At 37.6% G+C, this 27048-nt stretch overlaps 1 protein-coding gene across 1 annotated transcript; it reads left to right on the top strand.

Moving 5' to 3' along the window:
* Positions 1-1191: 1191 nt before the first annotated feature.
* On the top strand, positions 1192-27048 carry Apolpp (retinoid- and fatty-acid binding glycoprotein apolipophorin). The gene is made up of 26 exons (XM_070302216.1): positions 1192-1350; positions 7518-7544; positions 7714-7898; positions 8361-8543; positions 8649-13244; positions 13338-13850; positions 14127-14313; positions 14610-14826; positions 15729-16021; positions 17925-18119; positions 18269-18495; positions 18914-19406; positions 19557-19741; positions 19817-20037; positions 20313-20886; positions 21003-21250; positions 21562-21805; positions 22320-22556; positions 23420-23559; positions 23956-24110; positions 24749-24932; positions 25144-25282; positions 25378-25566; positions 25877-26122; positions 26283-26489; positions 26685-27048. Exons 1-26 carry the CDS (start codon positions 1284-1286, stop codon positions 26712-26714), a joined length of 10182 nt encoding a protein of 3393 aa, XP_070158317.1. The 5' UTR covers positions 1192-1283; the 3' UTR covers positions 26715-27048.

Raw genomic sequence — 27048 nt, 5'->3', positions numbered from 1 at the left:
AATTGATATACAATATTATCATTATATTTATAGATATGATCATAACCGCTACGCAAATCATTTAAAAGTACTTTTATAAAAACAAACGTTTAAATTTTGCTAAAAAGTATATTAATATATTTTTTTTGTTTTAATAAAAAACTAGTATGAAATAAAGAAAAATAATTATAACTATTGATAGAAAGAAAGAAAGAGATGAAAAGTTTTTTTTTTTTTTTTTTTTTAAAGAAAATAAAAATTAAAGCACGATGTTAAGGCTGAATTATGATACGAAAATACTTGATCTCAATTTACAATTTGACGAATGAAATCAGTAATATGCTCTAAAGGGTATGTATTGATATTATAAATAAAAATTTAGAAGAAATCGCGAAGATAATATGTGTATATCGCCTTTAAAGATTAATCAATCTGGATAAAAGAAATCATGTTGCTTCAATAATTTTCAATTCCCTTACAATTTTTAAAAAAAATTAAGAGAAGATTGTGAACGCGGCGCACACAACCATTATCGGGTTCTCCAGAACTTAAATTACAGTACGAAGGACCAGGGTACTTTGACAAGGGACAAGAGCGACGCGGTGCATATGTTTCGACATATGGGGAGCAAGAAAATCTCTAAAATTTTCCCAAGAGTCGTAAATGAGTCGTAAAAAGGTCTGGGAGCGATGAACGCAGATTCTTGACTTGAATACGATGAAAAATCTCGTCGCTCTTAAATAATGAAACTAATTACAGACAAAAAGAAGTATGTGTAATATAATATGTTTGTGTGTATGTATTCAAATTTTTCTATCGAAAAATATGGAAAAAGCTATCTTATATTTGATTATACAGTCGCAGGAAATTCGTTAATATCGGAAACCAGAGTCACAATCTCTTGGTGATAAAATGTACATTTTGAAAGGATGGCTATCGAATGGATCCGTCTAACTGACGTCCGTTTCGGTACTGGATCATTATTTTTTATCACCAAGAAAAATTTTGACAAACCGCTCTTACAAATCATCTCTCTCTTTCCCTCAGCCGGGGGTAAACGTCTCTTTATCTCCCACGTATCGTGGGGTCCGAACACATGTGTATGAAAATGGACCGATATGCATAGGGTAGGATTTGTGAACGCAAGCGAGTGGGGAGCAGCGAGAGCATAAAAGCAGGGACGTAGAAAAGCGCGGACGCTTTTGTCATGTTCGCCCGTGGCCGCCGATCGTGTCACCACTGATTGTGCAAGAAAGAAAGTAGTGTTAAAAGCAATAGTTTGCGGTATTCGGGCAAAGGAAGCCATGGGGCTCGCGAGGACGGCCGTCTTCGCCGGCTGCCTCCTCTTCCTGGTTGTCGACGCCTTAGGCAGTGAGTAAAGCATCACGGTCGCTTTCATCTCTTTCTGCAAAGTACTCTACGTTTCAATTTATCCTCTAAGAAAGATGTAAACGGCCGTTGCAAACCGTTCGCTCTTTTCTCTATTCTTAGATAATTACAAAAGTGTGAAAATTATGGGATCAAAGCAGCCCGATTCACTTATCTGAACGGAAAATTTGCCTAGAATAGCTTTCTCTAGAAAGCTAGATAAATATATCAAAGAAAATCCTTATATATATACATATTATAATACACGGGAAGACTTTTAGATTTTACTAAGAAAAAAATGTCGTTCCGAATGAAGAAAAAGAAAGCATTTGTTTCTTACAAAGCAATTCCCAAGTATTGATTTTCAAGATAATTAATTTCTACTTTATTAAAGATAAAAATTTTAAAAACTATTACACTTAATGCAACATTTAAAAAAAAATGCACGATTATTTTAACGAAAAATAGAGTATCGCAAGCTTTTATTTCACTCTGATTACTTAATTTTTTCTCGTGTGTAGAATATTGTCGATACATTGTATTTACAATTATTATTTTACCTATAGTTTATGCTATCGTAACGTAATTGTAGTTGCATTTTTAATATTATTAAGAAAACTGATAAAAAGTTGCATTTACGAATTGTGTTCCGATACGCGTATATAAAGATTTAAATCATATTTATGTAGATCTTTCGAGAAGGACGGCCGGACGGATTTCCAAGAGTTTTAATTTTTCCATCAAGTTAAAGATTAATAAGCGAGTTGAGATAGAAAAGGTCAACGCGCTCAGCGCGGTCAGGTTTGAATATCATAAGGTTATTCGCTGTGTCAAGGATAAAGATTAACGTCGCAAATGGATGTTGAAATTGATGATATTTTCGTGAAAGCGATAGAATCCCGAGAGATTCGCGCAACTTTACCGCGATTATTGCACTTGGCATGATTAACGCAATAAACTAGAAATATCGAAACGTTTCTTTCTCACAATACTAATTAAGCCACGGTTTATGAAAAATGATCTTCGACATAGCCGTCTTAGAGAGATTCTTAATTCTTAATCTCCTTCATGATAACGAGGGAAACTTGTTGATTTTCTTTAAGAATCTTTCGTATATCCATAGGTTTCTTTTTTGTCGCCTTTGCTCGTGCAGTGATGATTTATTTATCGATATAAGATTTATCTTATATCTTATTGACGTAACGTTTCCGCTATATGTGTTATTTTCTCTATTCTTTTACATATTATTCTAGAATTTGATTGATCAAAGTTGTAACTCTTTTCGTTTATTTATTTTATGTTAAACAAAGTATAAAACTTTTTATTTGGCGTTGGCGTTTAATACTTTCTTCTTACTAGAAGAAGTTTAAAGAAAATTGTTTTTTCATTAAATTATTGTATTGGACTAATGGAAGAAAATGTCGGATATTAAGTAGTTTTTTTTTTTATTAACAAAATAGAGTGAAAGAATGTTTAAGAGTAAACTGTTTTCTTAACAAAATATATATAGATTAAGAGTTATTGTTATATACATTTAGACAATTATTGGATACAGGAAAATATCAGTTTTTGAATTTTTCACAAAACTGCAAATGTTATGAAAGAGTAATGAATAACGTTAAAAAATCTAGTTACACTTTTATCAAACTGTAAACATGTAGGCGCGCCTACACGTGATTTGCAAATTTCCAAATCACGTTTGAATAAAAAATTCTACGAATCATTGAGTAATCAAAAATACTATTGTGTGGCAGAGAATCGGCGATAAAAAATTGTTTATTCTGTAATAAAAAAAAGTCGATTTTATATTTTTCTCTTAAACGCGATAAGATTAGATCTTAAATGCGAGAAATCTTTTATTGTTATCATCTACGCTTCTCTAATAATATATATGTATCTTACAATTTTGTCTTTGTTTTATACAAGCTTTGTTTAAATTAATCATGAATAATCGAGTGAATAATTAGCACAGCTTAATTCATACAGACTAAAATAACCATTAGAACGTATAACAATCGCTCTTATGATCTTCTTATAAAATATTGTATATTAGATAGATAGAGTGTAAAACGTGATGAGTAAACACGATAGATAGTGTGAACCTATAAAATTATAGGTATCGTTTAGATGCATTTCTTCCATTCTTTCATGGGAATAAATTATCAACGAGGGGAGTGAAATTTAAAAAATAATAAGATTTATTAACCGATATCGTTTTTGCGAGAGATAAAAGGAAATGTATGAGATTACTCTCTTGAAAAATAGAGCAATTCGTAGAAAAACTGTAATTGTAAGTGGAATTCAACGTGGGTAAATACTGAGTTTTCTTGCACTAGTTCTAAAAGTAAGAAATAGCGGTTTAAAGAGTTCGAGTATGGCGTATCGGTGGTCGGAACGAGGTCCGTATCATTGAAACGATTATAGGTCCCCCGTGTTTGACCGGACATTTGGTAAATTGATCTGACGTCCCTACATCCCAGTGAAATAGATCCGATCTGGCCGTTGCGACGTAACAAACGTTCTTTCACCGCCGCGTTTTAAAATACGTAAAGGGAACGTATAAAAAAAACCATCGTTGGCCGCGGTTTATACGAGCGAAATATAGAATAGAATACGATTACAATCGTCGCGTTTTCTATTGGCGACACGTTTTTTACAATTGCCTCGCCAGCTGTGATCGTCGTAATACCACCGGAAAATAGAAACGACACCGAGAGAGAAAGGGAGAAAGAGAGATGGATGGACCTTTTCATATAAATATCTTCCTTTAAGCGTAACATCTCTCATTATATCGAGTCACTCAATGGCTATTGACGATGCATTAAAAATTCTGCGATAAATAATTACAATGGCGCAGTTGTATGTGAGAAGTGGAAGCGCGATTGCGCAGGGTTAAAAATACGAGCGAACAATACGGGATCATCGAGGAGAAAAATCAATTTTTAAACGACGTATGAAATAACGCGAGAAAGATACGGCGTCCCTGAGCATATGAAATATGAAAGAGTACGCTTTGTCGTACGCTGTGAATTTGCATAATGCACACGTTTAAGTAATACAACGAGAGCGAAGCACCCCTAATCGCGCGTCGCGCACGTCAAGGGGACGAGCAACGCGAGAAATTACAATTGCAATTGCGTTAAATTACAGCAAAATCCCGGCGAGATTCTCTAATCGTACTGTAGCTTTCGTGATGCGTCCATCTGTTGATTATTCAGTTGACGAGGTAACGTCTAAAGAGAGTCGCAATTACATATTTAATCCACAAATTACATTCTACGCGTCCTCTCTGTGTAAATTTCAGTTGATTCTCCTTCTTAACGAAAAATTAAAATATATTTTTTTTTTTTATTTTCAATATTAAATATTCCACGTCAAATTAAACAATTTTAATAAAACTTAGCTGAAATAAAGTCCGTCTGATTGCGAGTTTAAACGAAAAATATAAGATTTTGTTTTTCACCTGTAAACTATAAATATAAATATTGCTTTCTATAGATATCTCGATTGTCGCTAAAGAAAATTCGTTTACAAATTAATCAAAGATTTCGCAGATAACGGTCTTAATATAGAAGACGGAAAATAGAAAGCGATCTTATGAAATAAAAGTGCTAAAATACAAGTTTAAAGGAATATCTTCGTCGTTCATGCGTTCAAAATTGCGTGAAGTCAAACAGATGAAATTCCGGCTATGGTGACCAGATAATAACAAAGACAATTCGCTGAAGGAATATTTCAACGAACTCGCAGATTGCCGTTAAAGTGAGGACAATCAAGAGGAGGGAGATTGATCGCCGGCGTTCGCGGTATCATTGTACAGAAACAATGTATACCTTCGGATAGATTCGCCCTTCTTTTGCTCTATTCTCGAGACCAACACTCCCACTCTTCCCCTCCCTCCTCCCTCCTCTTTTCACACACGCATTGTTCTTTATCTCTTTATTATCTCTTTGTCCCTATATTGAAGGAGCGCTTCCCCCTTCTCTTGTATCTCATCTAGCTTTCTTTCTCTTCATTTATTCGGTCACTCTGTCATTCCACCTCTCTGTTTATTTTTTTACATCACATATCTTATATTATTTTTCTAGAAAAAAATATATTATTCGTTCTATTCATTGGCGTAAAAAAAAAATTATATTATACCCTGTTTGAAACAAGGGCAATGGAAGATTCCTAGGAATATTTCTCCTGTATTCACACAGTGACCACGTGTAAATTGGAAAGATTAACTATTTAACTGTTTCCATTACACTAATCGCTTCGACGGAAAACATTATCATGTATCTCTCAAACATACACATATACATACATGCACATTTATAAGTCGCTACAATTTTACATGTTTATTATTGTTTGCATCTTCTCTTGTCCGCCTTTTCTGAGAAAAGATAATCTTTATCAAGTGTGCCGAGATGCAATCAATTATTTTGTCGTCGAGTAAACAATTATGCAACTGATGCATAAGTGCAAAGTACAAATTTTGATATTCGCTTGTTTTCTGTTCCAATTATTGTATTGACGTAAGGCTGAATAGTCGACTCGCATTCTGCCGTTAACGAGAATTTATATTTATGAATTTATTTTTTCCTCGGTAAATAGCGCTCGTGTGTTTAACGATATGTTAGATAATCTGCGAGGAAAAAATCGAATTGCTTTGATTTTGTTGACTTGCCTAATAGAAAGATAGAAGTATGCCGAAAAGTAAATTTATTTATATATAGAAAAACAAAATTCAATATATATTTTTAATTAAATACGTCTAGAATTTATTTATTTATTTCTTTTATATTGAGATTTTTATCATACATGCTAAATAGATACATATTTTATATAGTAAAATTGATATTGATGTTTTCGTAATATATATATATATTATAATATATATATATAGTTACAGTTTATGAACTTTAAACTTCCGTTCTAACTTGATGATATCCGTTATTCCTTTTTAATATTAATCCAATATCCGGTTTTTTATCTTAAAAGTAAATTAATACAGAAACTAGATTACTAATAAAATGCATGTTAATCGACTTTTAATATTGTATATAATATAAACCATCTTATTTAAAACGTAATCAACATTTTCGAAAAAAATAAAAAAAAATTTCTATCCGTCCTGGATCAATAATTATATTTAGCTATAGTCATATTTTTCATCGTCTTTACTCTCATCTATGAATTTTTCTATCAATGCTATTTTTCTGAATGTCAGCAAGATAAAGTGAAATGAGAGATAAAAACTTACGTTAAGCGTACAAATATCAATATCAAATTTTTTAAGAATATTCTTTATATAATGTATAATTAATTTCATATATGTTAGCAATATGTAATATAATCAATTTAATATATAATTGGGATATTTTATTTAAAATTTATATATAATGCAATATGTATATAAATGTAATTAATTTAATATAATTGGAATATTTCGTGTAAAATTTATAAAATTAGTTTGAAGAATGTTTAATGTCAAATATATATATAAAAGTCTAACCGCAATGTAATGAGAGCAACGTAATAATTAACCTTTGTACGATTTAAAATGCATAGAAATTTAAAAAATTTCATTTGGACTAAAAAAAGAGAGTATATATGGCATAAATATCAAATTATTGCAAGCATCGCAATTGATTAGTACGTTCCCTTTTATAGCTCGAGAAGTCATTGCAATTTCATTCGAATCAATTTAAATGTTAAAGGGTGAAACTATTGTGGTATAAACCATTATAAATCGTTCGGGGCTCGCGCGGGTGCCGATACACTCTATCGAACAGAAATGAAAGTTCCATGGTCCAGGGTCAAGAAAGTCACGATTAACGGCACGTTATCAGCGCTCGACCCTAGCATCGAGTTCACTCCGATGCACAAATATATTTTTTTCACGAAACGATCTGCGTCAAGCATAATAAATTATAACCGCTTGTCTGTCTCTCCGCTCGAATCTGTATTTCGATGAAATCTGAAAATTAAAGTAATATTATATACGAAAAATATTTTACTCATTTCTTTCTCGACAAAGATATGTGAAATATAATTAATAACATCATTTCCTGTTTTTTTTTTTATTATTATTTGTTGTTAATTTAATAATTAATACAATTAATATTAGAAATATATACATCTTTATAACTAAATATTGACATATGATTATCTTCTTGTTATAGATAAATGTACAGTCGGCTGCCATGGATGTAAGTATATTTATAATCGTATAAAAAATTGGTCTCTCTAATTTGTCATAAGTATTTTGAAGAGTTTTTCTTGAAAATAAGAGATTAGTATCCTTTTACATTTAATGTCATTTATGATTTTATTATAGATTTAATTTTATTGTATGTTTTCTCTTACAATCTTTTCCAGTACAAGGAGGTAAAGCATATCAGGAAGGACACACGTATATATACGATTTAGAAGGTACGTCCGTAACATCGGTCCCCGATGCTCAGGGTGACGCTACTTTGAAACTGAAAGGTACCGTTGAATTGTCAGTGAAGCCTGACTGCATTCGGCAAATCCGATTGAAGGGCGTACAAATCAATGAAGCCGTAAGTGTTTGACATTTGATTTCTATATCGCACATTTTCAAATAAAAAAAGAGAATTAATAAATATATGAGAGGGGAAAGTAGAAATATGTAAAATAGGGCAGAATGTGAGACTCGAATATGTAATTCCGACTTTTAATTCAACCTTCTGAATAAACTATGTTTGTATATCAAAAACTTTTAATTGTACAACTGTTTTTGCACGCGCGTATAATTAAAATTGATGTACAATAGTTTATATCAATGAAAATGCAGTGAATAAAGTTTCTTCTTATCTGTAGACATTTCATATCATAGACTAATTTTCATATAATAAATACTTGATATTTTTAATTTCCTTCTTATTTAAAATCTATGAAAAGTATTATCTTCTGTGCTATAAATGCGTACGGTAGATGATATTGGTTTACAGAAATACTAGAGGTATAAATATGTAAAAATATAAACACTATTTATTTTCCAGCCAATATCACTGCCAGATGTTGAAAAGCACGCGCTACAATTCAACTATCACGATGGTCACATCGACACGCAGATTTGTGCCGAGGCTGGTGACTCGCAGGCATCTCTCAACATCAAGAGAGCTGTCACCTCTCTCTTTCAGTCGGCCGTCATTCAAGATTCTGGCTCTACAACTCATCACGAGGTATACAAGTCAACTGTCTTAATTCGTCTTTTTTTTTTTTTTTAATTTTTCACTAGAGAGAACTATCTCGATATAATGCATTCTTGCTGTTTGTCGAACTTTCAGTTCGATGTGTTCGGCGGCTGTCCGACTGACTTCACCTTCCACAAAGACGGCGAGTCGTTGGTCGTTCAGAAGGAGAGAAATCTGGTCCGTTGCTCCCATCGCGAGAATATCAGGGAAGGACCCGTGTCCGCGATCTACGATTCAAAATCCGACATTCAATCGGTCCCGTTGCTATCATCGCATCAGAAGATCGAACAACGCTTCAAACGCGGTATTCTGAACAAGGCGACCTCGGTTGAGACTTACAAATTGAAGCCATGGAGTAACGGTGACATCAACGCCAAGACGATCGTACAAACCACGCTTACCCTCAAGGGCGAAAAGGGCGATAGTCCGAATGCTCCCGTTACCCAACCGAAATCTCTTATTTTTGAAGCGCCGCATCCCGTCGTCAAGTCGTCCGCCGACGCTATTGCCACAGCCCTGAAGACGGCAAGTTCCGAGGAACATGACGGCGTGAAACAGGACGCGGCGGAGAAATTCGCCGAGCTCGTTCGGATTCTCCGTCTTAGTAACAAGAATGACATTCTCGCCGTTTATCAGAAGGTGAAGGCCGGCGCCGGTTTTGACAAAGTCCTGGACAAGAAGATTTTACTGGATGCTCTCTTCCGTACCGGAAGCGGTGAGGCTGCCGAGATGGTCACCAATCTGTTGAAGAATCACGAGCTTACCGGCGTTGAGGCTCTCGTCTTTTACGCGAGTCTCGCTCTCATCAATCATGTAAATTTACCATCAGTGAATGTCGTCACGTCTTTACTCGATCAGCCGGACTTACCGCGTCTCGGTTACCTCGGAATCGGTCAAGTGATCGGAAAGTATTGTCAGGAGCACGCCTGCGATAACATAGCTGAGATTAAACAAGCTATCCAGAAGATTCGCGAGAAGGTCGGCAATGGAAAGGCAAAGACCAGGGAACAGGAGAATCTCATAGTTTCGGCCCTGAAGGCGCTGGGTAATGTCCAATATCTCGATGACGCTAGTATGCAGAAACTAGCCAGCATCGCCGAGGACAAAAACGTTCGTAATCGCGTCAGGGTAGCCGCAATCGAGGCCTTGCCCGCACGCTGTTCTATGAAGTGGAAAAACATTCTTTTGAAAGTTCTGGCTGATCGCGAAGAGGACAGCGAGATCAGAATAAAAACTTACCTTTCGCTAGTCGCCTGTGTTTGCCCACTTGTTGCCAACAGTATCAAGGAAACGTTAGATAAAGAAACAGTCAATCAAGTCGGATCTTTTATTCAGAGTCACTTGCGGAATCTGCGAGCCTCCGCCGATCCAAGCAAAGCCGAAGCGAAGAGACAACTCGGTCTGATTAAGCCGCGAACCAAATTCCCGGAAGACTTCCGCAAGTTCTCCTTCAACAATGAACTATCGTACAACGTCGGCGGTCTCGGAGTTGGCTCTTCCGTGGAGAGTAACGTCATCTACAGCCAGGACAGCTTTGTACCGCGCTCGTTGAATCTAAATCTGACCACCGAGATATTCGGCAGATCTTTCAATTTCTTAGAGCTCGATACGCGTATCGAGAACCTTGATAGATTGGTCGAGCATTACTTCGGGCCTAAAGGTGGTTTGATGCAGGACGAGGTAGAGGATTTGGTGGATAAAGGAACGGATAAGGTCGAGAATATTGCACAATATATTAAGAAGAAAGTCAATAAGTTGCGCTCTAAGCGTGAGGTCAAGCAGGGAGAACTCGACAAATTTGCCAAAGGTGTCAAATTGAGAAACAACGAGGTGGATGAGCAACTTGACCTAGATCTATCAGTCAAACTATTCGGTGTCGAATTGGCATATCTAACTTACAATGGATATCCCGCGCAGTTATCTCCGGAAAATATCATCGATAAGATATTCGATAACGTTGAGGTAGGATTCGATAAGGTGAAGAAATTTGATTACAATTTGCAGAATCGCATGCAGTTCCTGGACGCGGAGCTCATTTATCCGACAAATCTTGGTACGGCGCTCTCCGTAGGCGTGATCGGTACCAGCGTAGTCCATTTAAAGACATACGGCAGATTAGACATCCCGGCAATTATAAAGAACCCGCAGAAAACCGATGCGTTCATCGGTTTTGAACCTGGAGCTTCCATTCGGATCGCTGGTAGCATGGTCGTTAAAGGATTCGATGTAGAGTCCGGCATGAAGCTCGTTACTACATTGCATACCGATACGGCGATCGATTTGACAGTGAAGTTATTAGACGGCAAGGGTATTGACATAAAAATCGGTGCGCCGAAAAGAAAGGAGGTGCCCATAAGCGTGAGCAGCGAGATCCTGTTGAGCACCGGATCGAAAGGCGATACATACAAGGCTCCCAAGTTCAGCAAAGGCAAGGTATACAAAGATTGCTTCGAACAATTTTCCACTGCTGTGGGCATAACAGTTTGCGGACATCTGGAATTCCCGTATGATGGCATGGACTCGATGAATAAGAGAGCATTGTTCCCCCTAAACGGACCGTTCAAATATAGCATTAGCAATGAGAACAATGATCTAACAAGCGTCCATTTCAAGATCTATCACGACAAGACACCAAAGTCTCGATTATTTGAGATTTTGTTAGACACGCCTAACAGCAAGACTAATAGACGCATATCTTTGACCGGCGAAATCGTCCTCGAGCCTAACAAAGTCGCCAAATTATCATTCGATTCTCCTATAAAAAAAGCCTCTGTTGAAACGGTATTGAAATCCAATCCTCAGGAACACACGCTCACAATCACTGTGCAAAACGATAACCATGAGTACTTTGCGCGCGCCGGCCTCTTGGCTGACGGTACCAAATACAAGCCCATATTGGAGTACAAAGTGCCGGAGCATATCGAAAAACTAGCAGGCACCAAGTTCGGAACGAAAACGTCAACAAGCCGTCAACAATACAATGTGCAGGGTAGCGTGGAGCTGATTGATGAAAATGACGCAAAGAAATACGTGTTCAACAAGGTAGCCCTGGTCGCGGATGGCGGGAGCCTCGTCGGTCTCGACGGATATGTTCAATCCGGCAAAAACGGCGTTGCCCTGGATATAAAGACAAGTTACGGCGACGAGTCAGTCGCCCTGAAATCACACGGGAAAAAACTGGGAGAACATCATTATTCGTTCGGCCTATCAGCAATGCCATCTAGAGATCCCAATATAGCTTTTGACATCAACTGGGAATTGCGTAAAGACGAATACAAATTCGAGAATAATCTGGTCTTCGTCCACGGCCCGGATCCAAAATCCGAGATCAATCGTTTCACTCTTAAGCAGTATGTTGTTACCAATTTGAACCAGGGAAGCACGAATTTTGTTCTGGGCGGATCTAACAAAATCTCATATCCCGCTGCGAAACTGAAACTGAATCTCGAAGGCAAGCTCACATCTGTTTCCATCGATGGCGACATTGAAATCATGTATGACAAGTTCAAATTTGGCTCGGAGTTATCCGCCAAACGAAACACAGCTAAGCCGGGCGATTACGAGTTCGAATTCGAGGCCGAACTACTACAAAACAGTATCAAATTAGAATCGAAACGTACGATCATCAATCCGCACAAGAGCAAGTATCAGAACAAGATCGAGCTAACGCCGGGTGGCAAGTACGAGGCCGAGGCGCTGGTGACGTTTAATCAGGACAACAATCATTTAAACATAGAGATGGACGGCGATCTCGATCTGAACGGCAAAAAGGTAAAGACATTCGCCAGTCTAAACACTGAGCGTCCCGGCAACGTCCAGTCTCGAGCGTACGTCACCGTCAATGATGTCAAGTACGTCGATTTTGTGCTTAAGCTGCTGCGACAGGGCACGTATCCGCAGGGTAATTTGTCCCTGAACGTAAAAAATTATCTAAATGTCGCGGGACAGATTACGGTACAGAATGACAAGGGTAAGGCACAGCTCAATATCGATCTGCCAAAGATCAATCGAAAGATTAAGGGAACTGGCGATTTCGTGATAAGCGGCACACAGCACAACGCCGACATCGAGATTTTGCTCGACGCGGAAAAGGACCCGAGCAAGCGTATCAAGCTGTCCACTGTGAACGACGTAAAAAAGAATGCCGTTGACTCGAAGAACGTGATCGAAGTACTGAATCACAAGCTCAAGGTAAATGGCAAGGGCAAGCTGGACGGCACGCTCAACGAGGGCGAGCTGATCATCGACGCGGACATCACTTTGCCGAACGGTCATTACATGGTTTACAAAGTTAAGCGCACATCTACCAAGAAGAACGACAAGTACAACATCCACGCGACCGCCGAGATGGAGGTCCATGAGACCAAGGGAGGCAAATCGCAAAAATTTACGTACATTGTCGACGCCACTGATATCGACTACAAGACGTCCACATTCCAGTTGAACGAGCAAGTGACGGCCATCGACTTCGACGGCAACAAAAAACAGTTCGATGTCAATATAAAGAACCTTGAAAATGTCGATGACTATAAGAGATTGTACGAGATCATTCTGGCTACGTCGGCAACACATTCGGATAATGCGATGGTGCCGAAGCCGTTTAATCTACAATACAAGACTGGCGTGCGCGATAACGGTGAAGTGATATACCAAGTCGCTTCCTCTTTGAGCAAGGACATTCAGGCGAAGGTGAGCGAAGTAACTCGTTAAATATCTTGAGATTACGTAACACGTAAGACGCATATCTTATAAAGTAGCAATGCGTAAATTTATCATTTGCAGAGTTCTGGAAACTACGTTCCCGGCAACAATGTCGACAAGCCTTATACGCTCAACGGCAATCTGGAGCTGGTATTGCCATTCGAAGGTCTGTATCATGTCAATCTCGATTTTAAGAACAGTTTGCTGAGTCAATCCGAAGAAGAAGGCGGTAAGCTCGAATTGGAAGGATCATCGACCCTCATTTACAACAAGGATAAATCGGTCAAGGTCGCCGGTGCCCTCAAGACGTCCGGGATCAATGACGGCGAGCATCCTTACGAGAGCGATCTCAAGGTCGATCTGACGGTTCTCCAGATACCGCCTCTCACCTACCAAAATCACTTCAAGTATGTGCCTAACAACGACAAAATGACAATCACCACCAATACGATCGTCAAGTACGGTCAAAAAGAATTGACCCTCGCGATCGATTCCCTCACGTACGATCGCGATCTCACGCATGTCGATATAAAGGCCAAGGCTACCACCCCGTACGAGAAGCTGCGTCAGATCGATCTTGAACTCAAGCACGAGGTAAGGTTTACAACATTGTTAATTTTTCTTTCGTAAAAGCACATTGTCTTTCGCACGTTTCGCAGATTTCAATTTGTTGAGCAAATTTTTTACATTAGCCTAGCTAGATATCACCGTTGATACCCCGTTACATCATTTACGATAATTTATTTCTTTACTACGACAGCATGCGGTTTAAAAAAGATAAAGTTTACAGTGATCAATGAGATTGCTGCGAGGGTGGCGCTATCTATTCATTATATGCGCATCTAATACCTTTTTTATTTATTTTTGAAGAGAGAAAAGGACGGACACGTAAGGAAGACCGATGTGGCCGTCACTGCCGACAATATAAAGTACACAGCCAAGAGTGAAATTCAAGACGGCAACGTCTCTCCGATTATCCATATAGTTCTCATTTGTCCAAAGGGAAAGACTGAATTACTCTCGAAATTCGAGAAGCTTGGCGACCGAGAATACACGGGTAATTTTAGTTGAATTTAAGCGAAATTCTTTTAAAAACGTACAATATAATATAATATGATAAAAAAGTAATGAAGATTTCAGATAAATGTGTTTGTTTTTAATGTCATACTGTCTGCGTCGATAAAATAAATCTGGATTGTGCAGAAAGTTAAAATTATTACAAAATGACATGATTTTCGACATCTTTATTAAAAAGATATTAATATTTTTCCCTTTATTAGAAAAGTAAGAACTACCTCTTTATTCGTTTCTTTGAATAAACATTCTTATCAAATTCCTCGTATTTGGTTTTAGGCGAATGGAAAGTCGAGACACCATACGGCTTCGCCGTTGCCGATGCGCACGTCAATCTGGAGGGCATCGAGAATTTCGTCATCAACGTTAATCTGGACAGCGACAAACTCAAGCATCGTAAAATTCATGCCGAGATCGCCAACAGTCCCACTGCCAAGACTGGCAGAAAGATAATCATCATCGTCACCACTGACGGCAAGAATATCGTAACCGGAAGGTAAAGATGTAATAGCTTGTCGCGCAAAACGATGTCCCTAAATATAGTATATCCGAATGTTGATAATGGTTAATGATTATTTATATGAAGAAGAAATTTATATGCGAAGAACAGAAAGGTAAAGTTATACAGATCGCGCGGAAGTATAGGAAGTCTACGATTCCATCGCGCTTCTGTCGACGAGAATCGATATTCCCAACGTAATTCTAAACGATATTCTCTAACGACGCGCGAGATACGGATACATCTCTTGCGCGTATATAAAAGAAATAAAAGATCGATCGCCTACGTGGCGACAAAACAAAGAGTAAAGATGTCCTCCTGTAATTAACGAAAGGGCACGAGGTCATTTTGGAAGGAGATCGCGGATACGGTAGAATACGTATCTCCTTTCGTCGTTCCACCTCGTCCCGTGTAATTTCACATCGATTCACCTGCTAAAATTAATTCAAACGGTTTCCGAGAATACCTTTCAACTGTGCACCAGCCCTTTTTATTCGTCTCATCAAGAACACCTCGATCGAATCGCAAAACGTTGAAAGAGGCTAATAGTTGAACGGTTCTTGTCAGAAATCCAGAATTGCCATAGATTGTAAAAAATATTATAAGCATTTCATCACATATCTATAATAAAAATATCGATGTATTATTCAATATTAAATATAAAAAAAAGATAGAAAATTGCATGCAGCATTTAACAGTTCCATTGCTGGGATACGCGTTAGTAAAAATAATGACAATTTATTCTGTGTTCTCTGAAATATTCCCTCTAATTGTAAGAACAAAACTATCATAAGTGATCTTGAAAAATATCATAACAAAAAACGTAAGATAATAATACGTAAGTAAGAAAGAGAGAAGAGTAAAGATATCTGACATAAAAAATTACAATTTATTCGTAGCACAAATTACAAGAGACGCGACGAAGGTGGCAAGATCATCGTCGAAGGGAATGGCAACCTCAAGATAGGCGAGAACACGAGGAGCTCGTCCTTCAAGTATACTCGCCAGCAATTGACTCGCGAAAAGGACGGCGAGGTCGGCGTTATAATCGTTTTGAACGCCAAGTTCGATCCAGCGGCTATCGTGGGCGAGCTGAAACTCTCCAATAAGGAAATCCTCGTCTCCAACAGCTACTGTGAGCAGAGCAAGGACTGCGCTCACTTCAAGCTTCAATCGAGCTACGATACTGATAGTAAGTAACATTTTGACCGACGAATCAATTATGTGTATATATATATATCTTTTGCGAAGAAAATGGATATATATATATACAATACATGATCATCCTCAAAGCAATCTTTACCGAACAGAATGGAGTTTAGGTTTTTTGCAAGCAAGTATCTCGTTCCTTCGTATTTTCTTTTTCACTTGTTTTTAGATATGCATGTCGCAACATTGACAACATTTTTCTTTCTTTCCTTTTATTATGTTTTCTTCGACTGTTTAAAAAGATGAAAAAGAGATACAGGGAAATTTATAAATAATTAATGGAAAAAAAAAAAAAATTGTTACATATTAACATGCTCATTTATTCTTAAAAATTATGAAAAAAAAATCGATCTTATACTGTTATATAAAAAGCCTTTCGCATATAATAAAAGACGTTAAATATACGGTGCACCTGGAAATATACTGCCTCAATGATACGCTCACTTTGCGTGTCGAGTCCGGCCCTTTATTAAGATCCGTTTCGTCACAACGGATTCATAAAAATGGAAAAAGAAACATAACGTTAACGGAAACCGTATAAGGAACCCCCGCGATTTTTACAGACCGATATATACCCGAATGTTCTCCGTCTCTCAGGAAATCATCCTTATCGCAAGACGCACACGCTTTCGTTCACGTTGCACGCACGTCCATCCGTCGTAAACAGAGAATCTCCTTTCATGGATCTTGTCTCCGTATCATTTTCCCCAACGTATCTCCCACGTGTGTGTCTGTGTATGTGTGTGTGTGTGTATGTATGTGTTTCGCATGAATGCGCAATACGTGTGTCGCTACCGCGACACGGAATTTTCGCGAGCAGCAGAGAGGATAAAACTTCCACTTCTACGTGTCTGGCTACCGGATCCTGGTCGATACGATTCTATTCTCGCGTGATCTGCACTCGATTCGTGCCTCGCCTCAGTTATTAATAGATCCTCGGATTTTTGCATCCCTTAACTCGGCCGACGTCGCGTGGCCGCGCATTAACTCGAGAGTGTGCGCACTTTTTCTTCCCTTCCTCCTTTCTTTTTTTTTTCTTTTTTTTTTTTCCTCCCCTTTCGACGAGAAAGTCGACGAACGCCGGGATCGCGATGTGGGAAGACAGGCGTGACCAACCAGGCTAGGTGTGTAGAGGATATTACGGCGCGATACAAGGAAAAAATAAGTCGCGTCGGAATGACGTCACATGCCGCAAGGGCGTGTGCTCTCCCTGCTGACGTACGCGTCTTAATCCTTTCGCGAAAATGACGTACAGTGCAAGTAATATTTACTTCGTGCTTTCTCTCTCTCTCTCTCTCTCTCTTCTTTCTCTTTTTCTTTCTCCCTAGGGATCAATTTGGAGCAGTTGAAGCCTGTCGAGCTTCGAGAATTTACGGAAATAAAATTCTCGTGATTAAAGTCGAGAAACTGCTCTCGAGAACAGTCTAAATGGAACGGCGCGTAACGAGTTTCCAATGACAGAGTTAATAGTTATGAATCTTTTATGATTGCTATGAAATGAATACTCGTCGTTCTTTCATGGTTTTATGATAATTATCGTATTGTTGTATCTCTCTCCAAACTTACACTGTCAATTATTGTCCAATTTACTTGATGGCCTCGATTATCGTTTTATCTTGATAATAATTTTATAATTTTGCATTTGCATTATTAATTGTTTTTGCTATTATCCGCTGTAGTTTGATAGATATTGAAAAGATAACATCGAAAATAAAAGTGTAAAAGTCGGGTAAATATGTATACGTGAAGAGTATTATAGCATAAAAAAAAAAAAAAAGAATTATGAAAAATAATTTCATTAGAAATACTATCATTCTCTTGTATTGTATTTTCGATCGTTTGTAAGATAATTTTTATAATCCGTATCTCTTCGTTCGTTTTTACAGAGAAGAACTATCTGAATCATCAAATAACGGTGGAAGTAGACCTAAAGAAATTTAATGTACCGGCTGAATTCGGATTAAAGACGAGTACCGAGATCAAAGATTCTAAATTCGATCACTCCGCCAACTTGTATTTACACTCGTCCAAGGACAAGTCTCAGTATTCTTACCAAGTCTACATTCATCCCAAGGAAAGCGGTAAGATAGCTTCTCTCGCTTCTTTATCAATAACTCTTATCAATTAAATTAATAATAGCCAACTATTAAGCACGATCGTATTTTAATATGTCAAATTTAATATCGGTAAAAGAAAAAATTAAAACTAGCCTGTTATTTTCTTTTGACAGCTGCCATTCTGACTTTGCCCAATCGCGAATTGGCAGTTATCAGTACATTCGACTTGCCGAAGACGAAGCAAACCGGCGCGTTTAAGGTCGATGTGTCCGTTTACTTGGACAGGAAGAACAAACCGTCCGAGAAGACCGGCCTGGTCGCTGCCGGAGACATTAATATCGGAAAGGAAAGTGGATTCGTCAGCGGAGAAGTTAAATTCATTTATCCGTCTCAGCCAAAGGTACATCCCTCTGACGTAAAAATGTAGTCACGTGTGTTTACGAAGAAAATTTCTAAATTTATTCAGAAATCACATTAAGTTTGAGAAAAAGAAAAAAATTTATCTAAAAGAGTATTTTCAATCTCGCTTCCAATTTCCGCGTGAATAGGATCAAAGTCTTGATATAAAAATTAGAAAGAGGCAAAAGGAAAGAGCACCTCGGCGAAGCCTTTAGTTTACTTTCGATTTTCTCGCAATCTAGCGGGTACATCGAGTTTCATAAGCCGAGCCGCTTGGCTATAAAGGAGACGATATGCGTCTTCCGTCGAATTGTCGCCAAGTAGATTAAGCTTTTTCATCCTTATTACACTTTCGCCATTTTAAGCCGAAGCGAATATAAGATTTTCGAATCACATCGCAATATTTCTGCTATCATTAGGATATGGCGGTGAAAGGTAGACTTCAATATGGCGGCTATCATATGCTGGACGTAAACGTTGATATCGACGTCTTCGCGAAGAAAACGCAAAAGATCAGCATAGCGGCAAAAATGTATCAACGAAATATTGACAAGGGTTACAATCTCACCAACGTGATAGAAGTGAACAGCCGTGGTCAACAGCTTAAGGTCGACCTGAAGTCGCACATAGTATTGTCAGAAAACGCGATCGGTTTCGGCAACATATTAACTTATACAGACTCACATCAGAAAACGAAGAACGTGGGCATCCTATTTTCCGCGGATTCCAAGAAAACGTATCTTCTTGTGACCGGGCCCAATAAGGAGCTACTTAAAGTCGACGTGAAATTGCAATTAGAGAAAAATTTGCAAAAACTTGACGCCGAAATTGCGGTTGTTGGCAACAAACCCACCATAATTAATATAGAAGCGAATGATTGGAACAGCTTCAAGTATCTAAGGTACCAGCAAGGTAAGTTGTGCCGAATCAAGCGTTTTGCTCGTTTAAATTGTATCCGCATGGATATATCCGTGAGATTATTATGTGCTATGTGCTTAACCTGCGCGTAAAATCGCAGAGAATATACTCTATTGTGAATTTATGCGAGTTGATATTCCTCAGATAATCCTAGCACGAAGATTAGCGCTAACGGACGCGTTGTGCTCGGACAATTGGCAGAGATTCACGCCGATGCGTACAAGGATGGAGTAAAGAAAAATCTTTTCTACGGTTTAGTCCACCTTGATGAGGAGAAGTTCTTGAAACCTGATTTCAGTTATAACAAGGATAATATCGTCTATGTGATCGTGAGTATATCATCATCACGCGACATGTGATATGTTAATATTGCTTTATTTACTTTACTGATCATTTTATTTTAGGAACATACTCGAAGCCGAAGCATCGAGCTATTGAAACAGCTGAAAGACGCCTCTATTGAGATAATCAAGGAGCTAGAGCACGAGCTGAAAGATTTCTTGGAACATTTGAAGAAAGCTCAGCCGAATATCAAGCCGCTCTTGGACTACTACGAGACTGAATTAAACAAGCTGAAAAACGAGCTTCATGCTGACCAGACCATCAAAGACATACAGGCTACTTTGTAAGGAAAAAAATTACATAAATTAAATAATACATAATCTTTACATAAATTCGTGAATAATGGAATTTATAGTACGACGTCATAAATTGGCTCTACTTAATACATACGATAATTTCATATTTCTTATGACACATAGTCTCTTACATGAATTAATAGAAATCGATAATAATGATGTGTCCGTAAACGTTTTTGTAGGTTGAAGTTTATAGGTCTTTCTTTGTCGGTCTTTAGAGTTATCATACTTTGTGCGTATAATATCGATCGTATCCTTTCAGGAACAAGCACTTCGCAACTATCATCGCTGCCGTGGCGGAAACCTTGAAGCAGATAACCATACGATTGAATGAACTCCAGAAAGAATACAACGCAGTAATCTCCAAACTCCAGGAGGCGTGGGACAAGATCTATCCTCAATTGAGAGAATCCTACGAACGGATAGTCAAAGTCTACTTCAGCATTTTCGACAGCCTCGCCAATGTCGCCATATCTTACCTCAAGGCGCTACTCACTCTGATCAACGAGCATCAGAAAGAACTGAAAGAAATAGCGGTCGTGGCTTCCGAGCTTGCTCAGGACATCGCTAAAATCGTATTCAAGGCTGTTGGTCAGATCAGGAAAGATGTCGACGAGTTTGCCATTCTGCTGATCAATCAAGTCAAGGCATTACCAATCTATGAGCTTGTTAAGGAACACTACAAGGATATCATAAACTTCAAAATGCCGGAGGGCATATTGGCGTCTGTCCACGAACTTAGCGAGATCATAAAGTCCATGCTGCCGACCGAAGAATTTCGACAGTTCTTTAGCGTTATTTACGAATATATCATAAAACACGTCAAACACGAAAAGGTAGGATTTCCACCGATCTCTTATATCATTTTGCCATTTCGATTAATAACATCCTCCGAACGCGATTTGAATAACAAGATCATTAAGATAATGAGATGTATTCTGGTCTCGCGCAGGTCGACGATGCCAACGAGATCAAAAAGATCTATCAGCGTGCGCTCGACGCTATCGTGTCCCTCGTCAAGCTTTTAGAATCCAACGACGTCTTGGAACAATTAGTAAATAACTTATTGGAAGCTAATCTACCTGTTCAGCTTGAAACATTGACGAAATTACCAGTGATTACTTCGATAAAAGTATCTCTTATCAATCTGTTACGCAACAATGAACTTCCATCCCTTGCGGATCTCTACTATGCCTACAGGTATATATTGAACTTCTTTTGATTTATCAAAACCTTCTGTTTTTATTCAATATTACATATCAAATTTTATTTTATAACGTAAAATTTCTAACTTTATTTTTTACTGCAAAACACACTTGTATCTCTCTCGAAAATTTATTTATGCCAGAAAGTGACAGAGATAGACGTACTTTAAAGAGAAAAATTAAATTATTCTATTCCTCTTTTTTATGATGAATATTCTGCGTTCATTTTTTATAATCAGTTAAAAGGTGGAAGAATATTCAACGTTAAACATAACTATATTAATCCTACTCCTCTATTTCAAACAGGCCCACCCTTCTGCTCTCTGACATTGTGCCTCCCTTCAGCAAGATCGGTATCGTCGTCGATGGGGGACACTTCTTCACCTTCGACGGCAATCACTTTGGCATAGCCGGCGATTGTACCTATATTTTAGCCCAAGATATGCAGGACGGCAATTTCTCCGTCGTCGCCAACTTCAACAAAGGGAATCTTATTAGTGTGACCGTTACGGAACCTAAAGAGAGCATCACGCTGAAGAACAATGGCAACGTAAATTCATTGCTCTTATCTCTATAAACCAATTTCCTATAGCAGCGGCAAGTTACGTAGGTGAATATGTGACGTGAATCGAGAATGCGTGGGGTGGCAAATGGGGTGCGGAGAGAAAGGGGGAAAAACGGCGGAGGCAGGGAGGGTGAAACCGCGGATCGCGCTCATATAGTATTCCGAGTACGAGTCTTATAATGCAATCCCGTATTGAACTGTAACTCTGTAAGTTTACCGAGGGGCTCCAAACTTTGCTGACAAGCTAAACTCTATTATCCTCGCGTCGCTTCTCTTATATAGACGAACCGAGCGAGGGAGGAATAAAAATTCGCCGTTGTACGTTGCGCCAACAACCTCATTATTATGAACGAGCAACTTTGACCTGCTCTTTTATTTTATTATTATTATTTTTTTTGTAGTTCTTCTTTCCTTTTTTGCACTTTTTTTTTTTCATTCGCACAAAATGTTTGACTCTTCTGCGTTCGCCACTGCACTTGCGCGACTCTTTTTTTTTCAGATTCTGGTGAATAACAAGCCAGCCGATTTCCCAGCCAACACAAAGAATCTGCACGCGTTCCTCATCACTCCGACCGCACACATCAAGTCCGATTACGGCGTGCACGTCACATGCAGCTACAAACTACCTTTGGTATGCACGGTCCGCGTGTCCGGCTTTTATCACGGAAAATTACGCGGTCTTCTCGGTGACGGCAACAACGAGCCCTATGACGACTACACGTTGCCGTCCGGAAAGGTGAGAGAGTGTACACAGCTACTGTTAAATAAAGAATTTCTTGCGCAGAGGTAAAAAATCAAAAAGTTGATTCTAATTGCATGAGATGTAAACGCGCAATATATTTTTTAAAAGAATTTTCGACGAATAAAAATTTCATGAATTATATTTTTCAATTTTCTAAGCGATTGAAATAGGTTGATTGAAACAAATTTTTCATTAAATCGATTTTCAAGCTGAAAAAAATCTACCCGCGTATTATAAAATAATATAAATACACAAATAGCAAGATTAATACATTTTTCAGCTAATTTTATCATAATAAAGCTGAAATTGATAATACATTAATGTAAAAGCTGGAAATGCGATGAAAAATGAACTCGTTATAAATAGTTAACATAATCCGCTTTCTACCCTCGGCAGAGCTCGTTCCCCATTTTCTATACGTTTTTATTCGTAAAACATTACGGTAATATCGCAGGACTATAAATCATTTTTGCCTCTATTCAAAACTTTCCGCTTCGATCGATAGACAAATGATTCCGTTGAATGGCATTCTTTCCCGAGGGGCTCACAAATTCCCAAACGGATCAGCATTCTTTCGCGATGGGTATCCGAGTGGGTAGTTTGAAACTAGAACAACCAACGACATTGTCTTGTGTTTTTAAGTGAAAGAATAAAGTATCTTTTATTTTCAATAGCATGTGATACAATGTCTTCGTTTATCCGCAAGAGACTGTCAAGATAAAATCGTATCTTTCATTTTTGATAATAAAGATAGAGACGCGGGGAGAGTTTTGCAACGAAAGGATCTTAGAACGATAAAACTTTATAACGTATTCGCAGTGATCTCTAAAAAACGCCTTTTCCTCCAATTGAAACAGATTACCCAGAGCGAGACTGAATTTGCCAACGGATACAAACTGAAGCCCGATTGCGCGGCTGTGAACGCGATCGATCACAAGACTCATGAACGTAATCCAGTCTGCACTGAGTACTTTACCAGCGAAAAATCTTCATTGAAGTAAGTACATTCGTCATTTAAATTGAATTATATGACGTTGAGTAAGAAATAAAGTTTCGAAAATTCAGATATTCGGAATGGAAATTTTTATAAATTTACATTGCTCTCTCCAATCTATCGGAAGCAATATATAGATAATTGAGATATTATAGAAAAAGAGAAAAGAAAAGTTATAATATTTTAAAAAATATTATAGAATTTACGAAAAAATTATATACACGGCACTTATCTCGCTCTGTTGATAATAAAATAATCCTTGAAGCTCAATCTTACCGTAAGACATTCATTATGTATATTTGAGCTGATATTTCACTTAAGATGAGAACAATATAATCGGCGCGTAAGCACGTTATCTTAGAGGTAACTTGGAAACGATGTCTGTTCGTGATGTTTTAGAAAGTGCTTCAACTACATTAAACCGGCTTATTACCGAGATGCTTGCGACTATGCTGCTAACGGAAATCCGCAAGCTCCTTGCTTGCTCGCCGCCGCTTACTACTCCGCCTGCTTTTATAAGCGTGTTTACGGAATAAGCATCCCGGCCGCTTGCGGTAAGTTAAATTGTTGACTTATACTACTTGACACACAAAGCAGCGCGCGGATCGAAAGTGATATTAATAGACGCATTAACGCAAGAGAAAAACAACTCTCATTGGAGATAAATTTATTCAATTTTCTATTCCTAAACATACATACACGATCAATAATAGACCCGTTTCAATTGCAGATTAGCGAAAATAATCATTTAAATATTTTATAACGCTATTATCAACAAATTTTATTATATTATATTACGATTACATTGAAATTTTCTAATAGAATTTACATATTAGAAAAATTCATTTTTAATTTATACGATGAAAGTAAATATTTCAAATAGGATTTTTCAATAAACATATAGATTAATTTTATCCTACAATAATCATTTATAATCCCATAAGAGAGAAACGGCTTATTCAAATATTTTTATTCTGTATTTCAAATATTATTTTTGTGCGATCATGTCTCTCTGCAAATATATATTAATATTATTATTATCTCATTAATTTATGGCGTGACACGTGATATTAAACTTCTCTCTTTTTTCCTAATTATAAATTTATATAAAACATTATTTTAATAGATAGAATCTAAAATGGATGGGTAAATGATAATTACTTTAGAAAGCAAATTTGTCGTGATATTTTAGCAAGTTGTAAAGTCGGTGAAAACACGATCGCTGTGGGCGATAGCTTCAGCGTCAAGACCCCGAAAAACCAAGCCGATATTGTCTTAATAGTCGAACAAATTGCACAGAACGAGAAGGTTTTCAAGGATCTGGTTCCAACGTTGATAACCGATCTGAAAGAGGAACTAGGACAACAGGGCATAACGTATGTAAACATTATCGCTTATATATTATAATATATTCGCGATATATAATATATTTATGAGAAATGAGATTATCACATTATTGAAATATATTTCTATAAATACGGATACCTGGAAACATTGAAAATTAGAATATATATAGACTTGTAACGCGACAAATAAATATTATATTGTGTAATATACTTTTATCATTATCGTTTCTTCCTTTAATAGGGATGTCCATGTCGGCTTAATCGGTTATGGCGAACACATGAAATGGCCGCAACATTACACTTCTGACGGTAATCTTAACATTGAGAGTGATGTGAAGAATATGAAATTCGAAAAGATAGATCCGCTTATTACACTCGAGGTAACTTGCGTCGACACTGTTGTTGAAACTAATGCGAATTCGGTTCTCGATAGTATCGGAGCATCTCGATACACAAAATATTTGCGTATTTGCAGGAGGCCAAGTCAAGTAATTTTGAAAAACGAATGGAGTATCTCGAACAAAGACTGGATATAGAATTCGGTACCTTCAAATTGACCAGCGCTTACGAGGAGGGTATTAACTACCCGTTCAGAGCCGGTGCGGTCAAGGCTATCGTCGCAATTATCGCTACCCCGTGTGAGAAAAGTCCGTTGCCTTTATCGGTGAGCATTTTCCTATTTTTATCCCCTGTCAGTATTCTAAGATACGCTCGAGGCACATCCGTCTAACTTTAATCAGTTTACAATCGATTCTCTTCTTGAGTTTCAATTTTTTATACAGACAAAGAGATATCCAGGAGTATCAGTTAACTAAAATACAAGTCGATCAATCAAAAGTCGATGAAAACAATCTAGGAAATATTCCTTATGAATTATTGAATCTCGTAGGATAACATTCTTCATTCTTCCATATAATACATTTATTTATCACGACGCTAAACAAATGCATGTTCGATACTTTCGATTTTTCTAGTTGCAACAATTAAGACTTATAATCGGGCAGAAACTGTACCGAGACATGGGGCTGACTTACTATTACGTGTACTCTCCCGGTGAGATCCAAGCTTCCGGTAAGACGCAGAAAAACATCGTTGGTTACGACGGCCATAGCGCATACGTATTTGCCGATAGCAAGAAGAAGCCCCTAAGCGGAAACAACGACCTCAGAAACAACCTGGTCCTTCCTACCATTGATGTGTGCGCTGACTTTGCTATCGCGGTAAGTGTAATAATCGGAAATTAAAAGAAAGGGGAATCAATGACATATTTAAGAAAAAAAAAGGATGAAATCATAAATTAATAAAAAGATCAGTCGCTCTAAATATAACGAATAAACTATACGAATCGTCCTTATGTATCATTATATAACGTTGTTGCAGTCCGGAGGAGCGGTGTTCATTTCCAACAATCTCGTGGACGCTAAACCGAATCAGAAGAGACAGTTCGCCCAGGTCACTGCTAGAAAGATCGCCGAGGGTCTTACAAGCATCGAAATGGAAAAGGATTGCACGTGCGAGCAACGCTACGGACTTGCAGCACGTCCTCGTTGTAAAATCGTGGAACGCAGGGAGAAGGAACAACTCGCGGTAAGAGTTTCTATATTTTGGATGAGACGAATGATCTAAACTACACGAATTGCAGATTAATGCTATTTCGATATGTAAATCTAGAGAGACATATAATTTAATTATTTATACGTTAATTATAGAGAGAGAGACAAAATTTCAATTTATCTATGTTCATAAATAATTTTTTTTCATGCGTATTGTGTTATATTGCAGAGACACACAAAAGGTGGAGTAAAAGGTTAAAGAAGCCACAGTACTGCGCATATTATAATAACTAATATTAAGTAGATGTATTTGTTACTTTGTTACAATATCGTAAAAATCTCTTTGGATAGTAATAAGCGATTATAATTTACGTCATTTACGAAGATTTTTTTTTTTATAGCGAAAGAAAGTAATCAGATTCAAGATTCAAATCGTGCCTCATGCCAATAATTCGTTTTTTTTTTTCCCCCCCTTTTAGACGTAACGTAAAACACACATGCGTAAATTAAGTAAATGCAATAAATTGGTGTACTATTTATCGATGTACAACCAGCGATGTTTTATAGAGAAATAAACATTGAATATATATTTA

Source organism: Polyergus mexicanus, unplaced genomic scaffold (assembly GCF_030449975.1).
Source record: "Polyergus mexicanus isolate NDT 795.1 unplaced genomic scaffold, iyPolMexi1.0 SCAF_9, whole genome shotgun sequence".
Taxonomy (NCBI): domain Eukaryota; kingdom Metazoa; phylum Arthropoda; class Insecta; order Hymenoptera; family Formicidae; genus Polyergus; species Polyergus mexicanus.
The sequence above is the reverse complement of the archived record's forward strand: the minus strand, read 5'-3'. Positions and strand labels throughout refer to the sequence as shown.